At 54.5% G+C, this 21643-nt stretch overlaps 1 protein-coding gene across 5 annotated transcripts in view; it reads left to right on the forward strand.

Annotated features, from left to right (window-relative positions):
• ADAMTS14 (ADAM metallopeptidase with thrombospondin type 1 motif 14) overlaps positions 1-21643 on the forward strand; it is a 94908-nt gene that overhangs the window by 12850 nt on the left and 60415 nt on the right. For all 5 annotated transcript variants that reach the window (XM_066349496.1, XM_066349497.1, XM_066349498.1 and 2 more), the window contains exon 3: positions 14393-14549. In XM_066349496.1, the coding sequence (XP_066205593.1) occupies positions 14393-14549 (157 nt within the window). The remainder of the gene's footprint in view (positions 1-14392; positions 14550-21643) is intronic.

A 21643-nucleotide genomic window follows, 5' to 3' on the forward strand; every position in this document is an offset into this window, starting at 1 on the left:
TGGAACATTACAAACTCTGCAGTCTCGTTTTCTTCTGCCTTCTGCAACACAGCTGAATGGCCCCTTTTTAGAGAAACTTCTGAAGGTGGGAACGTTTGTCAGAACACGGCTGTCTGAATGCAAACCCTGTTCCCAACAGGCTGCCTCAAGCCCTTTGTCAGCTTCTGCTTCTGAGCTAACCAGACGTTTATACCTTTGATCTGTCCAGAAAACACCCGTATCCCAAGCCACCCTGGCCCTCAGCAGAGGTTCATTTCTGCCCCTTGAGGCTGGCAGGGGCTCACACTCAAAATTACCTCCTTTAGCCCACAGAGGCCTTGTGTGCTGCAGCCCTGCCGGCTGCTGGCCCGGGAGCGCTGAGTGCTTAATACTTTGTCACCTCATAATTTACAGTCCCTGAATGGGGAGGCTGCAGTTAAAACGTGGGCCCCCTAAGCCATGGCCACATTTTGTGGGAAAGCAGATCTCTCATTAAGGACCATATGCCCAAAAGAGTTTGCGTTGGAGGTTTGGCGCCCAGGATGCCTATTTAATGTGGTTAAGTTGGTCACATGGCATGGGTCAGGACTCGTCCTCCTAAAGCTCATGTCTAGAAGAGGGACCGACAGACATACCTGGACAGGGGTGGAGCACCCACGAAGAGCTACTGGGAGCACGGAGGAGAGAGAGAGATAAAAAGGTGTGACATTTGAGCTGGGCTGGAAGGGCACTCCTGGCAGAGCGCACAGCAAGGGCCAAGGCCTGCTGCCCTGTGGACACCTGTGGTTCCAGGTGCAGAACCGGTCCTGTGCGGCTATAGTGGAGGCATTTTTTTTGTCGCTATTAATTCCAGACAAACAAACAAACAGGGCTTAAGAAGAATCACAAGTGCTGGGGTGGTCCAAACCCCCCTGCCCCCTCCGGGCGGTGGTCAGGGCTCCCCAGCTGACCTCCCTGCCTCCGCCCTTCCATCTGTTTGCCAGCAGCAGCCAGAGAGTCCTGTTCAACCCAAGACCTCCCGTAATACTTCCCGGGAGCAGCCAAGCAGGCCCTGGGAGTGGTCCCTGCTCACAGTCCTCCCGAGCCCCCCTCTGCTCCTCCCTCCCTGCTCCTGATGCCCTCTGTGCTGGGACCCCCCCCCCCAGCTATTGCCAGCACCTGCCCCTCATCTTCTTCAGGCCTTTGCTCAGATGTCACCTTCTCAGTGACATGTTCCCTAACTCCCTTATTTAAAATTTCAACCCCCTCCTCTGCTTAATTTGTCTGCATGGCCATTTCCATTTGGTGTGCCGTATTTTTACCAATTTCACCCTTCGGTAGAACATCGGCTCCAGGTGAGGAAGAATTTTCGGCTGTGTCCCAGCACCTAGAACAGGGCCTGCTAAGTGCATATCTGATGGATGAATGAATGGATGAGTAGATCACCAATATTGCAGACAGAGGTTTAGGAGAGGTAAAACTGCAGAGATGAGTGTGAACATGTAAAGTGGGTTGAGGACCTGGTGGATGGCCAGAGAGCCTGGGATGCGGGCATTGTGTTAATAGTAACTGACGGGGCTTAGCACAGACATGCTTTGATGAAGTGTCTGAGTTCTAAGAAATCTGGAAGACATGCTAATGGTGCTGCCCCCCCACCCCACCCCCCCAGCAGGATTATGGGCAGTAAGATGCCTCATTTGATGGTGATTTCCAGCTACTTGCGGGCTCCTCCCCACTGTGCAAGGACGTGGTGATGCCTGCAGGGCGTGTGCTGTCAGGAGTTGTTCTGCAGAGCTGGGCCTGTCACAGGAATTCAGGCGGCCAGGTCTACTCCTCTCTGTCCCCCTGTGCACACCACCTTTTGTAGGGAAACTTCACCAGCCCCTCTGTCCCTCATTTATCACTCACTGCAGACCTGCCATGTGTCAGGCTAAGTGGGAAACATTTTACATGCATGATCTTGTGTGGGGGAGACATGGTTTAAAACCAAGTCAGCACTCCTCTGAGCCGGGCTGATGGATCAGAGGAGAGGCCTCGCTGGATCAAGTGACCTGGGACGAGTGACCTCAGCCCTGGGAGTGATGGCTGCATCTTTTCTCTAGAGCTCTCCCCTCATCAGCTGGCTTCCGAGCAGACTGCAAGGCCTCCATGCAGGGGACCGCTTCTCAGCTCAAGGCCTGGCAGCCACCGCCTGCTGGCCCATGAGGACTGCTTCCTGTCTCCCCGTCCTGAAGCCACCACCACTGCTGCCAGGACTCCAGGCCAAGCAGGGGGCCAGGCAGAGCTCCCGGCCCGAGCTTGGTGGGCCGCGGTGGTGATAGAGGGGGAAGCCTCAGAGCCATGTGGCTCCTGGGCACGGGGAATGGAAACTGGGGTGGCTGCCAGCCTGGCAAGGTCTGCCCTTGACTCTGGTTGGGCTCCAGGATGGGGGTTTGCAGCAGAGGGGTGTAGCTGAGACCTGCGTTATGAAGCCTTGCCCTGCCCCTGGGCCAGCACCCCTGACACTGGGGGGGGGGGGTCATGAAAACTGAGTTCTTTTCCTTTAAGAATGTTGATCAAGCTTTTGAAGATCTAAACAACTGTGTTTTCCATGGGCCAGAGGACAAAATCAATCACCACTTTCATCAGCAGCAGCATTGTTATAGAGGCACTGACCTGGGGACCCCCAGCTGGGGTGGCTGTGACACCATTGATTTGCCATTGGCCACCTGGCAGATCACAGCCTCCCTCCACCAACTCCCCGCCCCCACCATGCTCAGGGAAGTTTTAGCGAATTATTATTATATTTACTCACAGTAGAGTTGCACCTTGAGGGGAGAGGAGGATTAGGTTCTTAGACAGCGCCCCTGGCACAGGTCACATGTGGCCCAGAGGAGCCTGGGTCATGTTCAGCCTGGAGGGATGCTCACAGTGGGAGAGGTGCTCAGCAACCCGGCCTTCCAGACTCCCTTCCCCAGGCCTCCGGTCAGGGCACGCCCCCTCTCCTCTCGTTCCTGCTCTGCCTTTCTTGCCCATTCCGTGCGTTATGACAGACCCCATGCTACTTCTGCTCTCTTTGTGAAACATGGACGGTCACTTCCTCTGAGTACCATTCCATTTTTTGGAAGCTTCCAGAGCTCAGATCATTGGTTCCAGACCTGGCTGCACATTAAAATCATCCTCGGTAGCTTTGGGAAAATCCTGATGCCTGGACTCCACTCACTGAGATTTGATTTTTAGGTCTGGGGTGTGGCCTGGGAGTTAGCCAATTCTCCAGGTGATTCTAATGGACATCTAGGGGTAAGACCCTCTGCCATAGCCTTCTGGGTTTGATGGAAAAGTTGGGGTCAGGTTGTGGGGAACCAGGAGTGGCAGGTTGAAGAAGGAAGGAAAGGAAAAGGCCGCCCCTCCTGCTGCAGGCCAGGCCTCAGGAGGGGCAGTCCTCCTCACTGCTTCATTAAGTCTCCCAGCAACCCCTTGGTTCCGATGTGGAAGCTGAGGCTCAGAGAGGGCCTGTGCCACAACTGGGAAAGACGGGCTGGGTGGGGCCCCGGTGCCTCACTTTCAAGGAGTCTCTACACCAGTGGTCCCCAACCCCCAGGGCCGCAGACTGGTACCGGTCCGTGGGCCATTTGGTACTGGTCTGCAGAGAAAGAATAAATAACTTACATTACATTTCCGGTTTATTTATATTTAAGTCTGAACGATATTTTATTTGTTTTTATTTATTTTTATTTTTTATTTTTATTTTTTTTTGTATTTTTCTGAAGCTGGAAACGGGGAGAGACAGACAGACTCCCGCATGTGCCCGACTGGGATCCACCCGGCACGCCCACCAGGGGCGATGCTCTGCCCACCAGGGGGCGATGCTCTGCCCCTCCGGGGCGTCGCTCTGCTGCGACCAGAGCCACTCCAGCGCCTGGGGCAGAGGCCAAGGAGCCATCCCCAGTGCCCGGGCCATCTTTGCTCCAATGGAGCCTTGGCTGCGGGAGGGGAAGAGAGAGACAGAGAGGAAGGGGGGGGGTGGAGAAGCAAATGGGCGCCTCTCCTATGTGCCCTGGCCAGGAATCGAACCTGAGTCCCCCATGTGCTAGGCCGACGCTCTACCGCTGAGCCAACCGGCCAGGGCCTGATATTTTATTTTAAAAAAATGACCAGATTCCCTCTGTTACATCCATCTAAGACTCACTCTTGACGTTTCTCTCATAAGTTTGACAATTATATTTAAAAATACCATAGTTTTTATGCCGGTTGCATAATTTTATTTTGTGCATTTATCCGTCCCACCCTAAAGGCCAGTCCGTGAAAATATTTTCTGACATTAAGCTGGTCCGTGGCCCAAAAAAGGTTGGGGACCACTGCTCTATACCACTGTGCAGGGGGGTTGGATAACAGAAGGAGAGCTTCATGTTGCTTGTCTCCTTTTTAAAATTTTTTTGTTTAGCCCTGGCTGGTTGGCTCAGTGGTAGAGCATTGGCCTAGTATGTGGAAGTCCAGGTTTGATTCCTGGCCTGGGAACATAGGAGAAGCAACCATTTGCTTCTTCCCCCACCCCCCTCTCTCTCTTCCCCTCCTGCAGCCATGGCTGGATTTGTTTGAGCAAAGTTGGCCCGGGCACTGAGGATGGCTCCCTGGCCACCGCCTCAGGTGCTAAAAAAATGGCTCCATTGCTGAGCAATGGAGCAACGACCCCATATGGGCAGAGCATCGCCCCCTAGTGGGCTTGCTGGGTGAATCCCAGTCGGTTGGGGTGCTTGCGGCAGTCTGTCTCTGTCTCCCCTCCTCTCATTTAAAAAAAAGTTGTTTAAAAAGAACAGTTATGACCTGCTCACTGTACCAGGCAGACATTCTGGGCAAGACTGGCTTTCCTTTTCAGATAGGGGGATTATAGAAACATTAGCGAATATCTAAAAGTTTAAAGAGAAGGACTTGCGTACAATTCTGCCACCCAAGAGACAACTCTCCAACAAACGGATGCTTCCACCAACCTTTCATCTGTGCGTGTTCTTTCTTACTTTTAAAATTACCCTGAACCAGCCTGTTCTGGTAAAGGCTTTCCCCCTTAAGGATGCTCACTCAACTACTGGTATTATTTTCTCAGAGACTTTTTTCCTGTTTACAGGCAGGGGGTATGAGCAGGTCAAAGCCAGGTCACAGTGGAGCCAGCAGTTAAAGACAAACCATCTGTGGTTCCAGAATGCTGCTTCCAGCACCCTTTATGAGCCACTGGTGCTCCCAGACCCTCTTTGAACGAGTCACGGCGACCATGCAGCAAACCAGAACACGTGCATGGTCCTTGCCACCAGGTGGGACCACTGTAGGTCTAGGTGCTCTGTGTATATTTCTCAGAGCAACCCCACAAGATAGGTGTGTCGTAATCCTGAAGCACAGGGATGTTAAACGACTTGCCAAGATGACACAGTCTGAGAGTAGCAGAGCCCTGATTCTGGCTCTAGGGTCTTCACATTTACACTAAGCCACACCCAGCAGATCACTTCTTCCCCGAGAAGTATTCTTGCTGCAATGGACTGGGCCCAGCAAGACCTTAGTCGCCTTTCACCCAGCACCTCCCAGGGTGTGGGGCCTGCAGAGGTCATGATCCCAGGAAGTGAGGCAAAGAGGTCATCCCACATAACTTCTTGCAGTTGGTGGAGGCTCTCTGCTTTGACCCGTTCTGGGAGTTCTAACACTGCTTGTGTGGGGCATGGCAGGGTGTGCCAGTTGAAGACAAATAAGCCTGGCGGTTCTCATCTCCATCTTCCAAGAGCTCTTCCTCTTGCCTGTCCCCCAGTCTGCAGCTGGGGATGACTCAGCTTTCAGACTCTCCTCAGTGTGGGCCCAGGACTTGGCAGCCCAGCCTCCAGCAGAGCTCTTGTGGCCAGGGGCTTCCACATCAGGTTTGAATTATATGGAATCTCAGCATCCGCAGGCTTTCATCCCAGCTGTGCTGACTCATGCTTCGTGGGGTGGACAGCCTGTGTGTCTTGTGTGTGTGTGTGTGTGCTATCTGCCTGCACACGAGTTGTCTGTGTGTGCATGTTGTCTCAGTGTGTGTGTATGGGTTGTCTTTGTGTGTGACATCTCCCTGCATGTGGCATCTTTTTTTTTGTAGCTTTATTGAAATATAATCACATGCCATGCAATTCACCCATTTAAATGGTGAAATACAGTGGATTTTTATCATATGCATGGTGTTGTGTAATTATTACCACATTCAATTTTAGAACTTTTTCCCATCTCAAAAAGAAGCCCTGTACTTGTTAGCTATCACCCCCTTAATCTATCACCCCAGATCCCAGCAACCACGAATCTACTTTCTTATTCTGGACATTTCATATAACTGGAATAAATGGCTTTGGTGACTGGCTCCTTTCATTCCACAGAATGTTTTCATTATGTGATAGCATACGTCAGTACTTCATTCCTTTTTATGGCCAAATTATATTCCATTGTGTGATACACCACATTTTGTTTATGCATTTCATCAGTTGATGGACATTTAAGTTGTTACATTTTCGCTCTTGTGAGTAGTGCTGCAGTGAACATTTGTGTAAAAGTTTTTGTGTGTACCCATGTTTTTATTTCTCTTTTTATTTCTCTTTAGTATATACCAAGGAGTAGAATTATCAGGCCACATAGCAACTCGGTTTAGTATTTGAGGACCTGCTAGACTGTTTTCCAGAGTGGTTGCATCACTTTACATTCCCACCAGCAGTGTACAGGGGTTCTAATTTCTCCACATCCTTGGTAAGACTTGTTACCTTTTTGATTCTAGCCATCCTAGTGGGTGTGAAGGGGTATGCCATTGTGGGGTATTTTTTTTCCTTTTCCAAATGAGAGGAGTGGAGTTAGAGAGACAGACTCCTGCATGTGCCCTGACCAGGGTCCACCCAGCAATTCCCATATGGGGCCATGCTTGCAACCCAGCTATTTTTAGCACCCCAAGGCAGAGGCTCCACAGCCATCCTCAGTGCCTGGGGCCAGTATGCTCAAACCAATCAAGCCATGGCTGTGGGAGGTGGGCTGGGGGGGGGGGTGGAGAGAGAAGGGGGAGGGGTGGAGAAGCAGATGGTTGCTTCTCCTGTGTACCCTTACTGAGAATTGAACCCAGGACATCCATACACTGGGCCAACACTTTAACATTGAGCAAACGGCCAGGGCCATCACTGTGGTTTTGATTTGCATTTTCCTAAGGACAAATGATGTTGAACTTCTTTTCACATGCTCATCGGACATTTGTGTATATTCCTTGGAGAAACATTTATTTGTGATGCTTTTTCTATTTTTAAATTGGGTTCTTTTTCTTTTTAATATTGAGTTGTATGCATTCTTTATATGTTCTAAATACAAGTCCCTTATCAGGAGAGCAGAGGCTGGTCTCTCATGTCCTTTGCACATCCCCAACCTTGTCATATTTAGCTGCAGTAGATGTTTCATGAAGACATAGTACATATGGAGGAAGGAAAGGATCCGGGCCACATCAAAGAGTTTTGGAGGGAGTGGTGGTCCCAGAGTGTATGTGGTGTGAGGCTGCCCCTCTCACTCGTCCTGACTTAGAGACAATGGCCCAGGATGACCCATCAGAGGGTCTAGTACTAGCAGGTTATACTGGCTGTGGCTTTCAGATGAATTGACTTCAACAGAATGATGGATGGTGGGAGAGATGGGGGAAAATTTTGAAAAATCTCAATTCCTAGGCCTACTACTCCTCTTGTTTTTAACTTGAGTGGCTGGGAACATGATGGTTCCATTTTCTGGGATGGGGATTACAAAGGAGGAATAGGTCTGCTTTAAAGTTTGAGGTGGCCAGTGGAGGCCCATAGTCTTTATCAAGGAGACTATTGAACAATCCTACATTGAATTCTGGGAGGAGTCAGGGCTGAGGTTGTAATTTCAGCGTTATCCAAAAGTACATGGTATTTAAGGCCACATGATCAGGGAAAATTCCCAGGGAGCTTGTGTGGCTGGAGGAGCTGAGTGAGACCAGGACAGAGACCTGATTGCTGACTCTGGCCACATGAAGTCTCCGGTGGCCCTGACGAGAGCAGTTCCTGGGAAGCGGCTCTAGAAGCCCTTGGGGGGTGGGTAGATGAGACTTGGAGGTGGAGGCGGTGTGATGAGTGTAGGTAACTCTTTCTGCTTTGGAGGAGAGCAGAGGTCTGGCAATAGCTGGACGGGGCTGGCGGGAGGTTCACAGATGGGAAATCCTGGAGTGCATCTGAGTGTCAACGGGAATGATCAGCAAGAGAGGGAGAGTGGTGGTGCTGGAGAGAGGGTACTGACTGCCAGAGCCAAGTCCTGGAGGAGGCGGAGGGAGGGAGGTGCTCCTGAGCACAGGGTGGTGGGAGGAGAGGGAGGGCGCAGCTGTGGAAATTCATAGGGTGGTGGGAGGACAGGGGGGAGCCTGCCTGATGGCACCTGCTTTCTCTTTGAAGATGGGAAGGGGTGAGGGTGGGACAGTGTTGGAAGTCTAAACCATTGGGAGAACTGGAATGCAGACATAACGGAGAGGTGCAGCGGAGCCCCCAGCCAGCATCATGCTCGCATGAGAGTTGTGATTGCTGACTTCGAGTGAGACCAGTGGGCATTGTGTGCATTTTCTCCATGTGCAGATATGGCATGCATGGCTGGTCAGGTTGAACCAGGGCAGAGGCTTCTCTGGGAAAGCAGGATGGAGGGGAAGGTGGAGAGAGTTGTACGTGTTTGCAGAATTATTATGTATCTAGACCAAGAAGTCCAAGATGGTGAGAAGGAGCGAGAGGACTTGGTGGCAGTGGGGGAGGGGGGGTGACAGTGATAAAGTGGCAGGGTCACACATTGGAGGTCTTGATGAATTTTAGTAATCACTAGAGCCAGCATGCTGGAGAGTTAAGTGAGGACAGTGGAGGAAAGGAAAGAGACTGCTGAAGTTGAGGTTTCTGAGGTTGGAGCAGGAGATGCTGTCTAGGGAGGGCTCCAGGGACAGAGTGGGGCTGCCCGCAGCTGGGACAGAAGCAGGTTACTGGGTTGGCGTGAACCTAGTGGAAGCCATTTGGATTCTCACGCCAGTCCCCGTGTGTGCATCCCGCAGTCCCTACTGCTGGGCTTTCTTTCATTTCCTATAGTGGAACAGTGTCGAGCTGAATTTGCTGGAAGCCTAGAACCTGAGACAGCACAGCTGGCAGTAAAACTCTGATAATGGAATTTGCAGAACAAGTTCAGGCCCAGGAATACGCTGTCCTTGGGAGGTGGTGGGATGGTTGGATGGGAGAGGCCTGTTCTGCTTCTTTCTCTTCTGAGAGGCCCCCCACGCGCCAGTCTTGGAAGGAGAAGGAGGAGATCTGGCCCCACGGGAGCTGCTATCTTTCTGGACCAACAAAGGTTGGTGAATCTGTGATACAGCATGTGGGTCCAGGATCCCCACGTCCCAGAGCCAAGCTGTCTTTTCAGAGCCCGTCACTTGCCCTGTCCCGACAGACCTCAGGCTGGGTCCTTGCCAGTTAGTTGTCTCTGCACTTGACTCAGCACAAAGTTGTCTCTGCACTTGACCCTGCCCTTGTTCAAAACTTTTGCACTAAGGACGTGTATTCCAGTCTGTGGGGGTTTCTTCCTAGCGATCTTTTTGTTGGCTTTTTTTGTACCCTTGCCTCCCAATTTACATGCAATTTAAAAATAAATATGTTTATACATACACACGCACACATATATACTAATTTCAAAATAATATGGCTTCAGTTATCTGCTAAAATATTTTGGACCTTACCCTGATGATAGCTACCAGTGACAGCTGACCTTGGTCAGTTATGACCCTGGGGAACAAGGTGATTTCTAAGCCAGCAGTCACATCTCCTGTCATCATGTGACCCCGTCCCCTTCCTCTGCTCTGGAATTACACTCTGGAGTTGGGGCTTCCCCCGAGGGGAAGCAGTGCTGGGAAACCTCAGTTAGCAGGCTGGAGGTCTCTGCATGGAGCTCTCAGTAGCAGGCAACCGAAACAATGTCACAGTTATGTTGGAAAAGTCAAACACATCCCCTCAACCAGCTTGTCGGCTCTTAGGAAAGGCCCCTCAGAAAGAGTTCTAGTAAAGGGTCTTGAGCGTGGCGGAGGGGAACCAGGCCTGCCCATTGGAGAGTTTCCATTCAGGGAAATTGCCTGAGGGCCTGAACAGTATGTGGCTCAACCGGGTGTCATCAGCGGGTGTCATCAGCTATTTTCTGTTGTTTTTATTGCATGAAAGGCCTTCTAGTATATATTTGCTACTTGTTTATTGTTTCCAGAAGAATAAGGTGAGGGTGAGAACAGATATGGCTGACATTTCTTTCCCAACTTAGCAGAGCTTTCCGCCCCCCCCTTCTTCTTATACAGAAATCTGATTTGATTTTAGAGCTTTAAAATTAGCCGCCACTTTTCAGAAACATAAACATCTCGTAAATGAGAGACGGGGTGATTTGGCAAGGAGGCAGAGAGCCAGAGAGTTCCCGTTGCCAGTCTGTCTGCCCCGTGCGAGGCCTGGTTTCCTGGCCAGGGCAGAGCTGGAGGGGGTTGTGGGCCAAACCCCTCGTGGTGGAGACGGGAAAACCGAGTGCCCGGGGGAGGGACTGGCCCAGCCTGCTGCCTCATCTGGTGGCCGAGCCTGCCTTTCCATCCTCTCTCTAGGAGGAGGGTCTCAGAGGCTGATGAAGTCCCAGGCCTGAACAAGAACTGCCTGTCAAGACCGGACATGATGCACAAAATGGACAAGGAAAATTGTTGGGGAAGTTCTGCCCTTGATTCGGGGTGGGGCTGGCAGAACCCACAGTCACAGAGAGGCTTGAAACTTATTTTCCAGGTTGCATATAGAGGGCTGTCTTTGCCCTAAACAGTTAAAGTGGGGCGGGGAAATGCGGGTTATTTTAACTCTTCGCTGGGGAGAGGCATGTGGGTGGCATGGGGTCTGGACCAGACTCAGGACTCCCGGGACATCCGCTCTGGTAGAGGAGTGCTGAGGGCGTGATGAGGATGGGGTGAGAGGTGAGAAGCCTTTCCGGCCACGGTCAGGTCAGGTCGTGGGGAAGTGAAGGGCTCTGCTCCTTTTAGGGCTGAAATTTCTCCTCATTCTCACGCCTTGGTGGGAGGAGGATTGCCTTAGTGTTTTGTTTTTCCGCCCAGAGGTGGGAAGTGAACATCTTGCTTACTTTGCAAAGCCAGACCAGACTAGAGGCCCAGGGATTTGCAAATGGGACTATGAAAGAAAAGTTCCTTTGTTTCTAGTGGCCCCCAAGGGTAGAAGCAGGGCCCAGTAATGGCTTGAGGTAAATAGCCTGGTGGTTAAGAGCCACACAGAGCTGTGCTCTTGTTCCAGTCCTGTCACTTATTTGCTGGGTGACTTTGGGTAAGTTACTTAACCATTCTGAGCCTGTATTTCCTCATCCATGAAATGAGTCTGATATTGAAATAAGATTTATAAATATAAATGGAAGATCCTGCTATTATGGTAATAAAGCTGTTTATAAAGGGTAGAATGTAGATAAGTGTCTTATGAGTGGCCCTACACACAAAAGATTATATCTTGAGGGAGGGAGCTCTCTGCCACTAGAGTCATCCAAACAAAAGTTGGAGGTTCCCTAACCGGTGCTCTTGCAGTTTTGAAGACCCAGATTAGGGCAGGCATGGTAATCTTGACAGGTTGTTGTGGTCCATGACTCTGAGCAGAGAGGGGTGGGCAGTGCCTTGCATCCTAGCCCTAGGCCATGTGGCTCATTTTGGAACCTGCGTGCCTCATGTGAGGCGCTGAGATCTGGTGGCCAAATCAAGTCACGGGGTGAGGTGACAGGACATGACAGATTTGGAAGACTACTTTTTGTGCAGTTGGATAACCAAGTCTCAGATGGGGGAAGGGCATGCAAGGTGGCCCAGTGTGCAGTGGTCACTGAGTGGGGTTCTGCCTTGATCTGGAGAATTCTACTGCCAGGCTTCTTCTACAGGTGTGATGGGCACACAGACACCTGTAATAAGCAAAGGTTGCAGCCCTCGGTGAGCCTGGTTCATATGACTTTGGCCTGGATGAAGCACAGGCCTTCTGAGTTGTGTTGTGAAGGTCTCTTGCTTTCCTTGGCCTTAAACAGAGCATGAACAGTCCCCTGGGTACCAGAGAGGGGTACAGCAAGAGGGACGAGAGGGGTGTGGGACTTGGCTGGGAGTCCCCTCAGAAGCCCTTATAGCAGCAGAGCTGCAGTAGCTTTAGGGGGAATGACCTGGGCCCTCCTGCCTCACAACCCTTGTGTTCCCCGGAAGACAGCCTTCCGTTGAGGACCCTGTTGGGCGGCAGTGGCCGAGGCCCTTTGATTTGGCCACACTTGTCCAGATTCTGGCTCAGCTTCTGCCCATGAGCCTGAATGCCTCCTGGGTCCCCACACTGCCCTCCGTGCTTTCACACCCTTGCCCAGGCCCCCACCTGCCGGCCCTTCCCAGCTCAGGTGGGCTTCTGCCACCTTCAGACCTTCTCCCTTCCAGTGCAGGCGTGAGCCTTCCACTGACCATGAGGGTCTTAGCAGGAACTGTGAGTCCCGGGGCGCCCACGTGATGTGAGCTTGACCAACCAGTCTCCCTTGGGCTGTTGCATATGGGACTATGTAAAGAAAATCCCCTGTCTCTGGTGTTTGCAAGAAGGGGTTGCCTAGCCTTGTCTGGGAGAGCAAAGCTGGTGCAGAGGGTGCTGAGAGGGGGAGTAGAGAGGGAGCTGAGGGCAGGGGTCCCTCACTTCTGGTGCCTGCCCCTGCCATGATTTGTCATGGGGCCAATACACTCCACTTAGGACCAAGATTGTTGAATGTCTGCCCCTTGCACCTGACGGAGAGCTGTCCTTCAAGTATAACTACCGTAGCACCAAGCATGACACATGGCCACGCTCTGCTCCTCGCAGGCCCTTCCCTCCAGGCAGTGAGCCACTCACAGCCAAAAGCTGGGCTTTATTTATTATGTTTCTCCCTGTCCCAGGCACATAGCAGGTGCAAAAGTAAAAAAGTGAAAGTGCTTTGAATGAAAGGAAGTATGCAGAATGTAAAATCTGGTGTTGACATTTTAATAAGCAGACCAGAACTTTTGCAGACAATCGAGTATTGCCTTATAAAATTATTACCTTGGGAAGCCCCAAACCTACTCTAGTATAATGCTGCTATTTTCCGCTAGAACGTTTTTGGCCTCCTGACTGGGTCTGTTTATGAGACCCAAAAGGCAGCCATCTTGGTTTTGATCCAAAATGATGTTTTCAGTTTGATCAACAGACCTAGCTGGAAAGGATGTGGGAAAGATTGGCCGCTGTTGGGAGTTCCATGGTGAGGGCCCCTCGGTCTTGCAAGGAGTCCCCTCAGAAGCAATCTCAAAACAAACTGAGGTGGGAAAATTGTAAAAATTGATGGGCTTTAGTTTCAAACAGAGGCTGCTTATGAAAGAGGCACTCCTACTTGGATGGGGGGTGGAGGTGAGATCCAACGGATTTATGACAATGATTCCTTCATTCATTGCCTTCTGTTCATAGCTGTTTGCCCAGGGTCCACAGCAGTGCTGGTATGCAGTAGGCACTCAATAGATGTAGGTGAAGGAGTGAAGGAATTCAACAAATACATATTTATTAAGGATTGCCTACTACTTTCAAGCACGGTGGTGGGGGGCTTGTCTTACCACTTTTACAGAGCTGACATGTGCGGGTGGGGGTGGAGGAGGGCTGTGCAGCGACACAGACATCCACGTACGTCTAGTTACAGTTTCATTGCCCCTGGGGTTGCTGCCTTCATCGGGGCCTAAGAACATCTTGGCTGGGTATGGACAAGGTTGTATGTTTTTATATTTCCAAGACCAATATCTGATTTTTAAAAGAGAATATTTTGATACAGACAAAAAGTTAGCTTAAAAACAGAGCCTGTACTCCTGGGGCACTATCCTGGCTCATTTATCGTCAGCAAGCAGCTGCTTTCCCTGGCTTGGACACATGCACGCGTAAAATCTGAAATAATAGCACTTTGTACTGGAGCGGGGGTCCAGCTCCCACACTGGAGATAATTAAGCTCTACCGATAGGATTTTCCCCTGTCTGCCTGCAGGGACAGGCAAACCCGGGTGAGAGGGGTAGTGCTTTGGGGTGGAACGTGGTGCCCTTGTGTGTGTGCATGTCCCTCACGGCAGTGCCTCCCCCTCCGTAAGCACTGGAACCCTTTCTTTACATGAAATGTTATGTAGAACCCTGTGAGTGCACAACACGAAGTGGGTCTGCTTTGCTTGAAACGGGCACCAACTCCCTGGCGCAGCCTCCTTACAAACCCTCCCAGTCGCCTGCTGGGTCCCCAGAGTTCCCCAGACCCTGGAATAAGAGCCTGCACATGTGTGGCCACACACATGTGGTCACATACATGTGCATTCACAAATGCTCCCTCGCCTGTGCCATGTATTCATGCCTCTTCTCTCTCTCCCTCTCCTTCTGCCCGCGGCACCCCGGGTTCAGGCGGGCCTCATTCGTACAGCTGTCACCGACTACTTCATTGAGCCCCTGGAGTGGGGGCAGCAGGAGAAGGAGGCGAGTGGGAGGACACATGTGGTGTACCGCCGGGAAGCCGTCCAGCAGCAGTGGGCAGAGCCTGCAGGGGACCTTCACAATGAAGGTAGGCGGCGGGCAGGGCCCCACGCTGGGCTTCTGTCCATACCTCTGGGGGTTTTTAGGTAACATCAGGCTTTAATCCTTTCAGTATGTAGCCTTATTCTTCTTGTCTGCAAAATGAGGTTGGGCCATGTAGACCTACTGCAGCTACTGTACCCAGTGAGTTTCAGAGGCTATTGTAGCTGGCTGTAGGTGGGGGCCAGAGGAGCTACTTGTGCCCCTGAACTGTGGAACCTGGGGCTCCAGAAGTCTCTGAGCGACTCAGTGTAGCTTTGCAAGGTTATTTCTCTGCCCGAGTAGTAAGTGGACCGGCTGCAGTTAGCTCCTTCCCCTAATGCTCACCTCCACCTCCAGGAGCCACAGGAAGGAGTCCTTCGGGTGCCCGAAGGAAATCTGCCTGGTGTCAGACTGGCGGCTCAGACTGGCGTCCACTAGTTCATTTTAAAATCCTGTCTCCAATGCTGTCTACTGTGTGACCCTAAGCAAGTTATTTAATATCTCTGAGCCTCATTTTCTAATCGGTAAAGTGGGGGGCGATCATCGTTCACCTCTGAGATTATATGTATTAGTGATAGTGTGTGTGAGGGTCCCAGCATAGAGCTTGGCACGTTGGTGCTTGATGAAGAGTTGCTCTCATTCTGGCATTGTTATTAGGCTGACTACTGCCACGTCATGGTGTAATTTCCCGAGAGCAGGGGCGTCCCTGCACCCTGGTGACCAGCATAGTACTCAAGACCCATGGCTGAGTGAGTAAAGCAGTAGATGCGATATGTGCTGGTCCTGGGCCCGAGGCCAACTTCATGGTCCAAAGTAGCCTTGTCATGGAAGCTTTGGCCAAGAGGACATGAGAAAACCCCTGGGTGGAATCCCACCATGAGCAACCAAACCCTCCCGCCAGGGCCCTGGAGGGACTGAGCACAGTGTGAAGGAATGCCTGAAAACCAGTTGTCCCCACACAGCGCCTCCTTTGCAGCTCCAGCTGCTCTCCATGCTGCCTGTAAGGAAAGCTGTGCCTCCTTTGCAGCTCCAGCTGCTCTCCATGCTGCCTGTAAGGAAAGCTGTGCCTCCTTTGCAGCTCCAGCTGCTCTCCATGCTGCCTGTAAGGAAAGCTGTGCCTCCTTTGCAGCCCCAGCTGCTCTCCATACTGCCTGTAAGGAAAGCTGCAGCACCAGGACTAGCCAAGAGGAGGAGGCTCTGCGGTCCTGGGGTGGGGGGCTGGGCAAGGGGTGGGCAGAGCCTTGAGGTCAGGGTGGTGACTGGAATTGCTCTCTTCAGAGTGGCTGGGAAGAATGACAAGGCTTATTGGGCTTCATTTTATTTGAGGCCAATTCTGAATCAAAAGACCATAAATCCCCTTTTGGGGAGAGACCCTGGGGAAGTCCTGCTCACGGCTTTGAGCCTGGAACCAATCCGAGTGCCGCAGTCTTGGCTGGGAAGCCGAGACCACTGAGCTGGCGGAGCTGGAGCTCAGGCCCGGGACCCAGTGGGACTCCCTCTGTACTGCCTGGTGGAACTGCGGTGGGGCTGCGGGCAGTGCCATGCCTTGGGCCCATCTGGGTTCTTCCTTAGAAAGACAAGGGGCAATAGAAGGCTTTCTTGGAAACCTGTGACTCTTTTTTTACTCACTCTATTATTTTGAATGGGTCTGAGCCCAGTGTGGGGAGAAGCGTTTCTGGGTGTGCCTGTCTCCATTTGACATTCTTGATTGAGGTGAAAAGGTTTTACCTCACGCCTTTGAGTATACTTCTTAGTATACAGACAAACGTCTCAGGACCGGGCCAGCTGGTCAGCTCCTGCTGGCTGCAGTAAGTAGGCTTTTGAGGACTCCGCCCCAGTCTGAGCACCTTCCCGCATCTCTGTCTGTCCCAATCTGCCCAGGTGTCAGCCCAGTTCAGGTGTCCCCCTCCTGGATGCCTCAGTACCCTGGATTTCTTCTGGGCCTGTCCCCTTATTCTAAACAGGCCAGGTGGGGTTGTCTAAGAGGCCAGATGCCAAATCAGTGATGTTTGTGTCACTCACATGAGCGGCGCTGTTCCGGGATGTGCGTCTGGCTGTCTTCAAGGAAGGAGAGGAGCTGTCAGAAGAGCCATCAGACTGATTTTCTGGCTGCTCCGCAGTAGAGGTGTCTGAGCTGCGCCAGTGAACTTGGGAGGCAGAGGGGACTCTTCTTGTTGGCACTCAGGGTATGGCCTTGGCTGCTGCTCCGTGCAGAGTGTGTGCAGATCCCTCCCCCCCCAGACACACGCCGACACTCACCTAGACACTCGCTCACTCACGTACAACACAGCACAAGTCGTATACTCACACACTTCACAGTCACAGTCATACAGGGTACACAGTCACTCACACTCATTCACATACTAATAGCCACTCACATCCCCACACCCAGTCACACATCTCACACATTGACACTTGCCCACTCACATACACTCCACAGTTACCTTCACCCCCTCCACTCACACCCTTGCTGGGCTCCAAAGAAGAGTTAAGTGATTCTTTCCCAAGGGCTCTGGTGAGAACTCGAAGCTGTCCCAAGTCCTGGGTAGAAATTCCCTCGGCTAAACCTCCATGTGTGAGCTGGGCCTCTCCAGCCCCTCAGGGACTTACTTCCCTGTGGACCCTGCCTTGGCCTTGGAGGGTGTGCCCTGGACATTCCCACACTGCTAACGCTACCCTTTCCTCCCTCAACCCCTGGCCCTGCCCTCGGTCACCTTTCCCACCCTCCCCTTCTGCTCTGAGTGCCAGTAGGCCGTGTGCGCCCGGGCTGAGTCTCATCTCCTAGGCTGAGGAGGGCTGTGCGCCCGGGCTGAGTCTCATCTCCTAGGCTGAGGAGGGCTGTGCGCCCGGGCTGAGTCTCATCTCCTAGGCTGAGGAGGGCTGTGCGCCCGGGCTGAGTCTCATCTCCTAGGCTGAGGAGGGCTCCAGACGCCCGGGCTGAGTCTCATCTCCTAGGCTGAGGAGGGCTGTGCGCCCGGGCTGAGTCTCATCTCCTAGGCTGAGGAGGGCTCCAGACGCCCGGGCTGAGTCTCATCTCCTAGACTGAGGAGGGCTGTGCGCCCGGGCTGAGTCTCATCTCCTAGGCTGAGGAGGGCTCCAGACGCCCAGGCTGAGTCTCATCTCCTAGGCTGAGGAGGGCTCCAGACGCCCAGGCTGAGTCTCATCTCCTAGGCTGAGGAGGGCTCCAGACGCCCAGGCTGAGTCTCATCTCCTAGGCTGAGGAGGGCTGTGCGCCCGGGCTGAGTCTCATCTCCTAGGCTGAGGAGGGCTGTGCGCCCGGGCTGAGTCTCATCTCCTAGGCTGAGGAGGGCTCCAGACGCCCGGGCTGAGTCTCATCTCCTAGGCTGAGGAGGGCTCCAGACGCCCAGGCTGAGTCTCATCTCCTAGGCTGAGGAGGGCTCCAGACGCCCAGGCTGAGTCTCATCTCCTAGGCTGAGGAGGGCTGTGCGCCCGGGCTGAGTCTCATCTCCTAGGCTGAGGAGGGCTGTGCGCCCGGGCTGAGTCTCATCTCCTAGGCTGAGGAGGGCTGTGCGCCCGGGCTGAGTCTCATCTCCTAGGCTGAGGAGGGCTCCAGACGCCCGGGCTGAGTCTCATCTCCTAGACTGAGGAGGGCTGTGCGCCCGGGCTGAGTCTCATCTCCTAGACTGAGGAGGGCTGTGCGCCCGGGCTGAGTCTCATCTCCTAGGCTGAGGAGGGCTGTGCGCCCGGGCTGAGTCTCATCTCCTAGGCTGAGGAGGGCTGTGCGCCCGGGCTGAGTCTCATCTCCTAGACTGAGGAGGGCTGTGCGCCCGGGCTGAGTCTCATCTCCTAGGCTGAGGAGGGCTCCAGACGCCCGGGCTGAGTCTCATCTCCTAGACTGAGGAGGGCTCCAGACGCCCGGGCTGAGTCTCATCTCCTAGGCTGAGGAGGGCTGTGCGCCCGGGCTGAGTCTCATCTCCTAGACTGAGGAGGGCTGTGCGCCCGGGCTGAGTCTCATCTCCTAGGCTGAGGAGGGCTCCAGACGCCCGGGCTGAGTCTCATCTCCTAGGCTGAGGAGGGCTGTGCGCCCAGGCTGAGTCTCATCTCCTAGGCTGAGGAGGGCTGTGCGCCCGGGCTGAGTCTCATCTCCTAGGCTGAGGAGGGCTGTGCGCCCAGGCTGAGTCTCATCTCCTAGGCTGAGGAGGGCTGTGCGCCCGGGCTGAGTCTCATCTCCTAGACTGAGGAGGGCTCCAGACGCCCGGGCTGAGTCTCATCTCCTAGGCTGAGGAGGGCTCCAGACGCCCAGGCTGAGTCTCATCTCCTAGGCTGAGGAGGGCTGTGCGCCCGGGCTGAGTCTCATCTCCTAGACTGAGGAGGGCTGTGCGCCCGGGCTGAGTCTCATCTCCTAGGCTGAGGAGGGCTCCAGACGCCCAGGCTGAGTCTCATCTCCTAGGCTGAGGAGGGCTGTGCGCCCGGGCTGAGTCTCATCTCCTAGGCTGAGGAGGGCTCCAGACGCCCGGGCTGAGTCTCATCTCCTAGACTGAGGAGGGCTGTGCGCCCGGGCTGAGTCTCATCTCCTAGGCTGAGGAGGGCTCCAGACGCCCAGGCTGAGTCTCATCTCCTAGGCTGAGGAGGGCTCCAGACGCCCAGGCTGAGTCTCATCTCCTAGGCTGAGGAGGGCTGTGCGCCCGGGCTGAGTCTCATCTCCTAGGCTGAGGAGGGCTGTGCGCCCGGGCTGAGTCTCATCTCCTAGGCTGAGGAGGGCTCCAGACGCCCGGGCTGAGTCTCATCTCCTAGGCTGAGGAGGGCTCCAGACGCCCGGGCTGAGTCTCATCTCCTAGACTGAGGAGGGCTGTGCGCCCAGGCTGAGTCTCATCTCCTAGACTGAGGAGGGCTCCAGACGCCCGGGCTGAGTCTCATCTCCTAGGCTGAGGAGGGCTCCAGACGCCCAGGCTGAGTCTCATCTCCTAGGCTGAGGAGGGCTCCAGACGCCCGGGCTGAGTCTCATCTCCTAGGCTGAGGAGGGCTCCAGACGCCCAGGCTGAGTCTCATCTCCTAGGCTGAGGAGGGCTCCAGACGCCCAGGCTGAGTCTCATCTCCTAGGCTGAGGAGGGCTGTGCGCCCGGGCTGAGTCTCATCTCCTAGGCTGAGGAGGGCTCCAGACGCCCGGGCTGAGTCTCATCTCCTAGGCTGAGGAGGGCTCCAGACACCCGGGCTGAGTCTCATCTCCTAGGCTGAGGAGGGCTGTGCGCCCGGGCTGAGTCTCATCTCCTAGGCTGAGGAGGGCTGTGCGCCCGGGCTGAGCCTCATCTCCTAGGCTGAGGAGGGCTGTGCGCCCGGGCTGAGTCTCATCTCCTAGGCTGAGGAGGGCTCCAGACGCCCGGGCTGAGTCTCATCTCCTAGACTGAGGAGGGCTGTGCGCCCAGGCTGAGTCTCATCTCCTAGACTGAGGAGGGCTCCAGACGCCCGGGCTGAGTCTCATCTCCTAGACTGAGGAGGGCTGTGCGCCCAGGCTGAGTCTCATCTCCTAGGCTGAGGAGGGCTCCAGACGCCCAGGCTGAGTCTCATCTCCTAGGCTGAGGAGGGCTGTGCGCCCGGGCTGAGTCTCATCTCCTAGACTGAGGAGGGCTCCAGACGCCCGGGCTGAGTCTCATCTCCTAGACTGAGGAGGGCTGTGCGCCCAGGCTGAGTCTCATCTCCTAGACTGAGGAGGGCTCCAGACGCCCGGGCTGAGTCTCATCTCCTAGGCTGAGGAGGGCTGTGCGCCCAGGCTGAGTCTCATCTCCTAGACTGAGGAGGGCTCCAGACGCCCGGGCTGAGTCTCATCTCCTAGGCTGAGGAGGGCTCCAGACACCCGGGCTGAGTCTCATCTCCTAGGCTGAGGAGGGCTGTGCGCCCAGGCTGAGTCTCATCTCCTAGGCTGAGGAGGGCTCCAGACACCCGGGCTGAGTCTCATCTCCTAGGCTGAGGAGGGCTGTGCGCCCAGGCTGAGTCTCATCTCCTAGGCTGAGGAGGGCTCCAGACGCCCAGGCTGAGTCTCATCTCCTAGGCTGAGGAGGGCTGTGCGCCCAGGCTGAGTCTCATCTCCTAGGCTGAGGAGGGCTGTGCGCCCGGGCTGAGTCTCATCTCCTAGGCTGAGGAGGGCTGTGCGCCCGGGCTGAGTCTCATCTCCTAGGCTGAGGAGGGCTGTGCGCCCGGGCTGAGTCTCATCTCCTAGGCTGAGGAGGGCTGTGCGCCCGGGCTGAGTCTCATCTCCTAGGCTGAGGAGGGCTGTGCGCCCGGGCTGAGTCTCATCTCCTAGGCTGAGGAGGGCTGTGCGCCCGGGCTGAGTCTCATCTCCTAGGCTGAGGAGGGCTGTGCGCCCAGGCTGAGTCTCATCTCCTAGGCTGAGGAGGGCTCCAGACGCCCAGGCTGAGTCTCATCTCCTAGGCTGAGGAGGGCTGTGCGCCCAGGCTGAGTCTCATCTCCTAGGCTGAGGAGGGCTGTGCGCCCGGGCTGAGTCTCATCTCCTAGGCTGAGGAGGGCTGTGCGCCCGGGCTGAGTCTCATCTCCTAGGCTGAGGAGGGCTGTGCGCCCGGGCTGAGTCTCATCTCCTAGGCTGAGGAGGGCTGTGCGCCCAGGCTGAGTCTCATCTCCTAGGCTGAGGAGGGCTGTGCGCCCGGGCTGAGTCTCATCTCCTAGGCTGAGGAGGGCTGTGCGCCCGGGCTGAGTCTCATCTCCTAGACTGAGGAGGGCTCCAGACGCCCGGGCTGAGTCTCATCTCCTAGGCTGAGGAGGGCTGTGCGCCCAGGCTGAGTCTCATCTCCTAGGCTGAGGAGGGCTGTGCGCCCGGGCTGAGTCTCATCTCCTAGGCTGAGGAGGGCTGTGCGCCCGGGCTGAGTCTCATCTCCTAGACTGAGGAGGGCTCCAGACACCCGGGCTGAGTCTCATCTCCTAGGCTGAGGAGGGCTCCAGACACCCGGGCTGAGTCTCATCTCCTAGGCTGAGGAGGGCTGTGCGCCCGGGCTGAGTCTCATCTCCTAGGCTGAGGAGGGCTCCAGACGCCCAGGCTGAGTCTCATCTCCTAGACTGAGGAGGGCTCCAGACACCCGGGCTGAGTCTCATCTCCTAGGCTGAGGAGGGCTCCAGACACCCAGGCTGAGT

The sequence above is a fragment of the Saccopteryx leptura genome, chromosome 9, assembly GCF_036850995.1.
Source record: "Saccopteryx leptura isolate mSacLep1 chromosome 9, mSacLep1_pri_phased_curated, whole genome shotgun sequence".
NCBI classification, from domain to species: domain Eukaryota; kingdom Metazoa; phylum Chordata; class Mammalia; order Chiroptera; family Emballonuridae; genus Saccopteryx; species Saccopteryx leptura.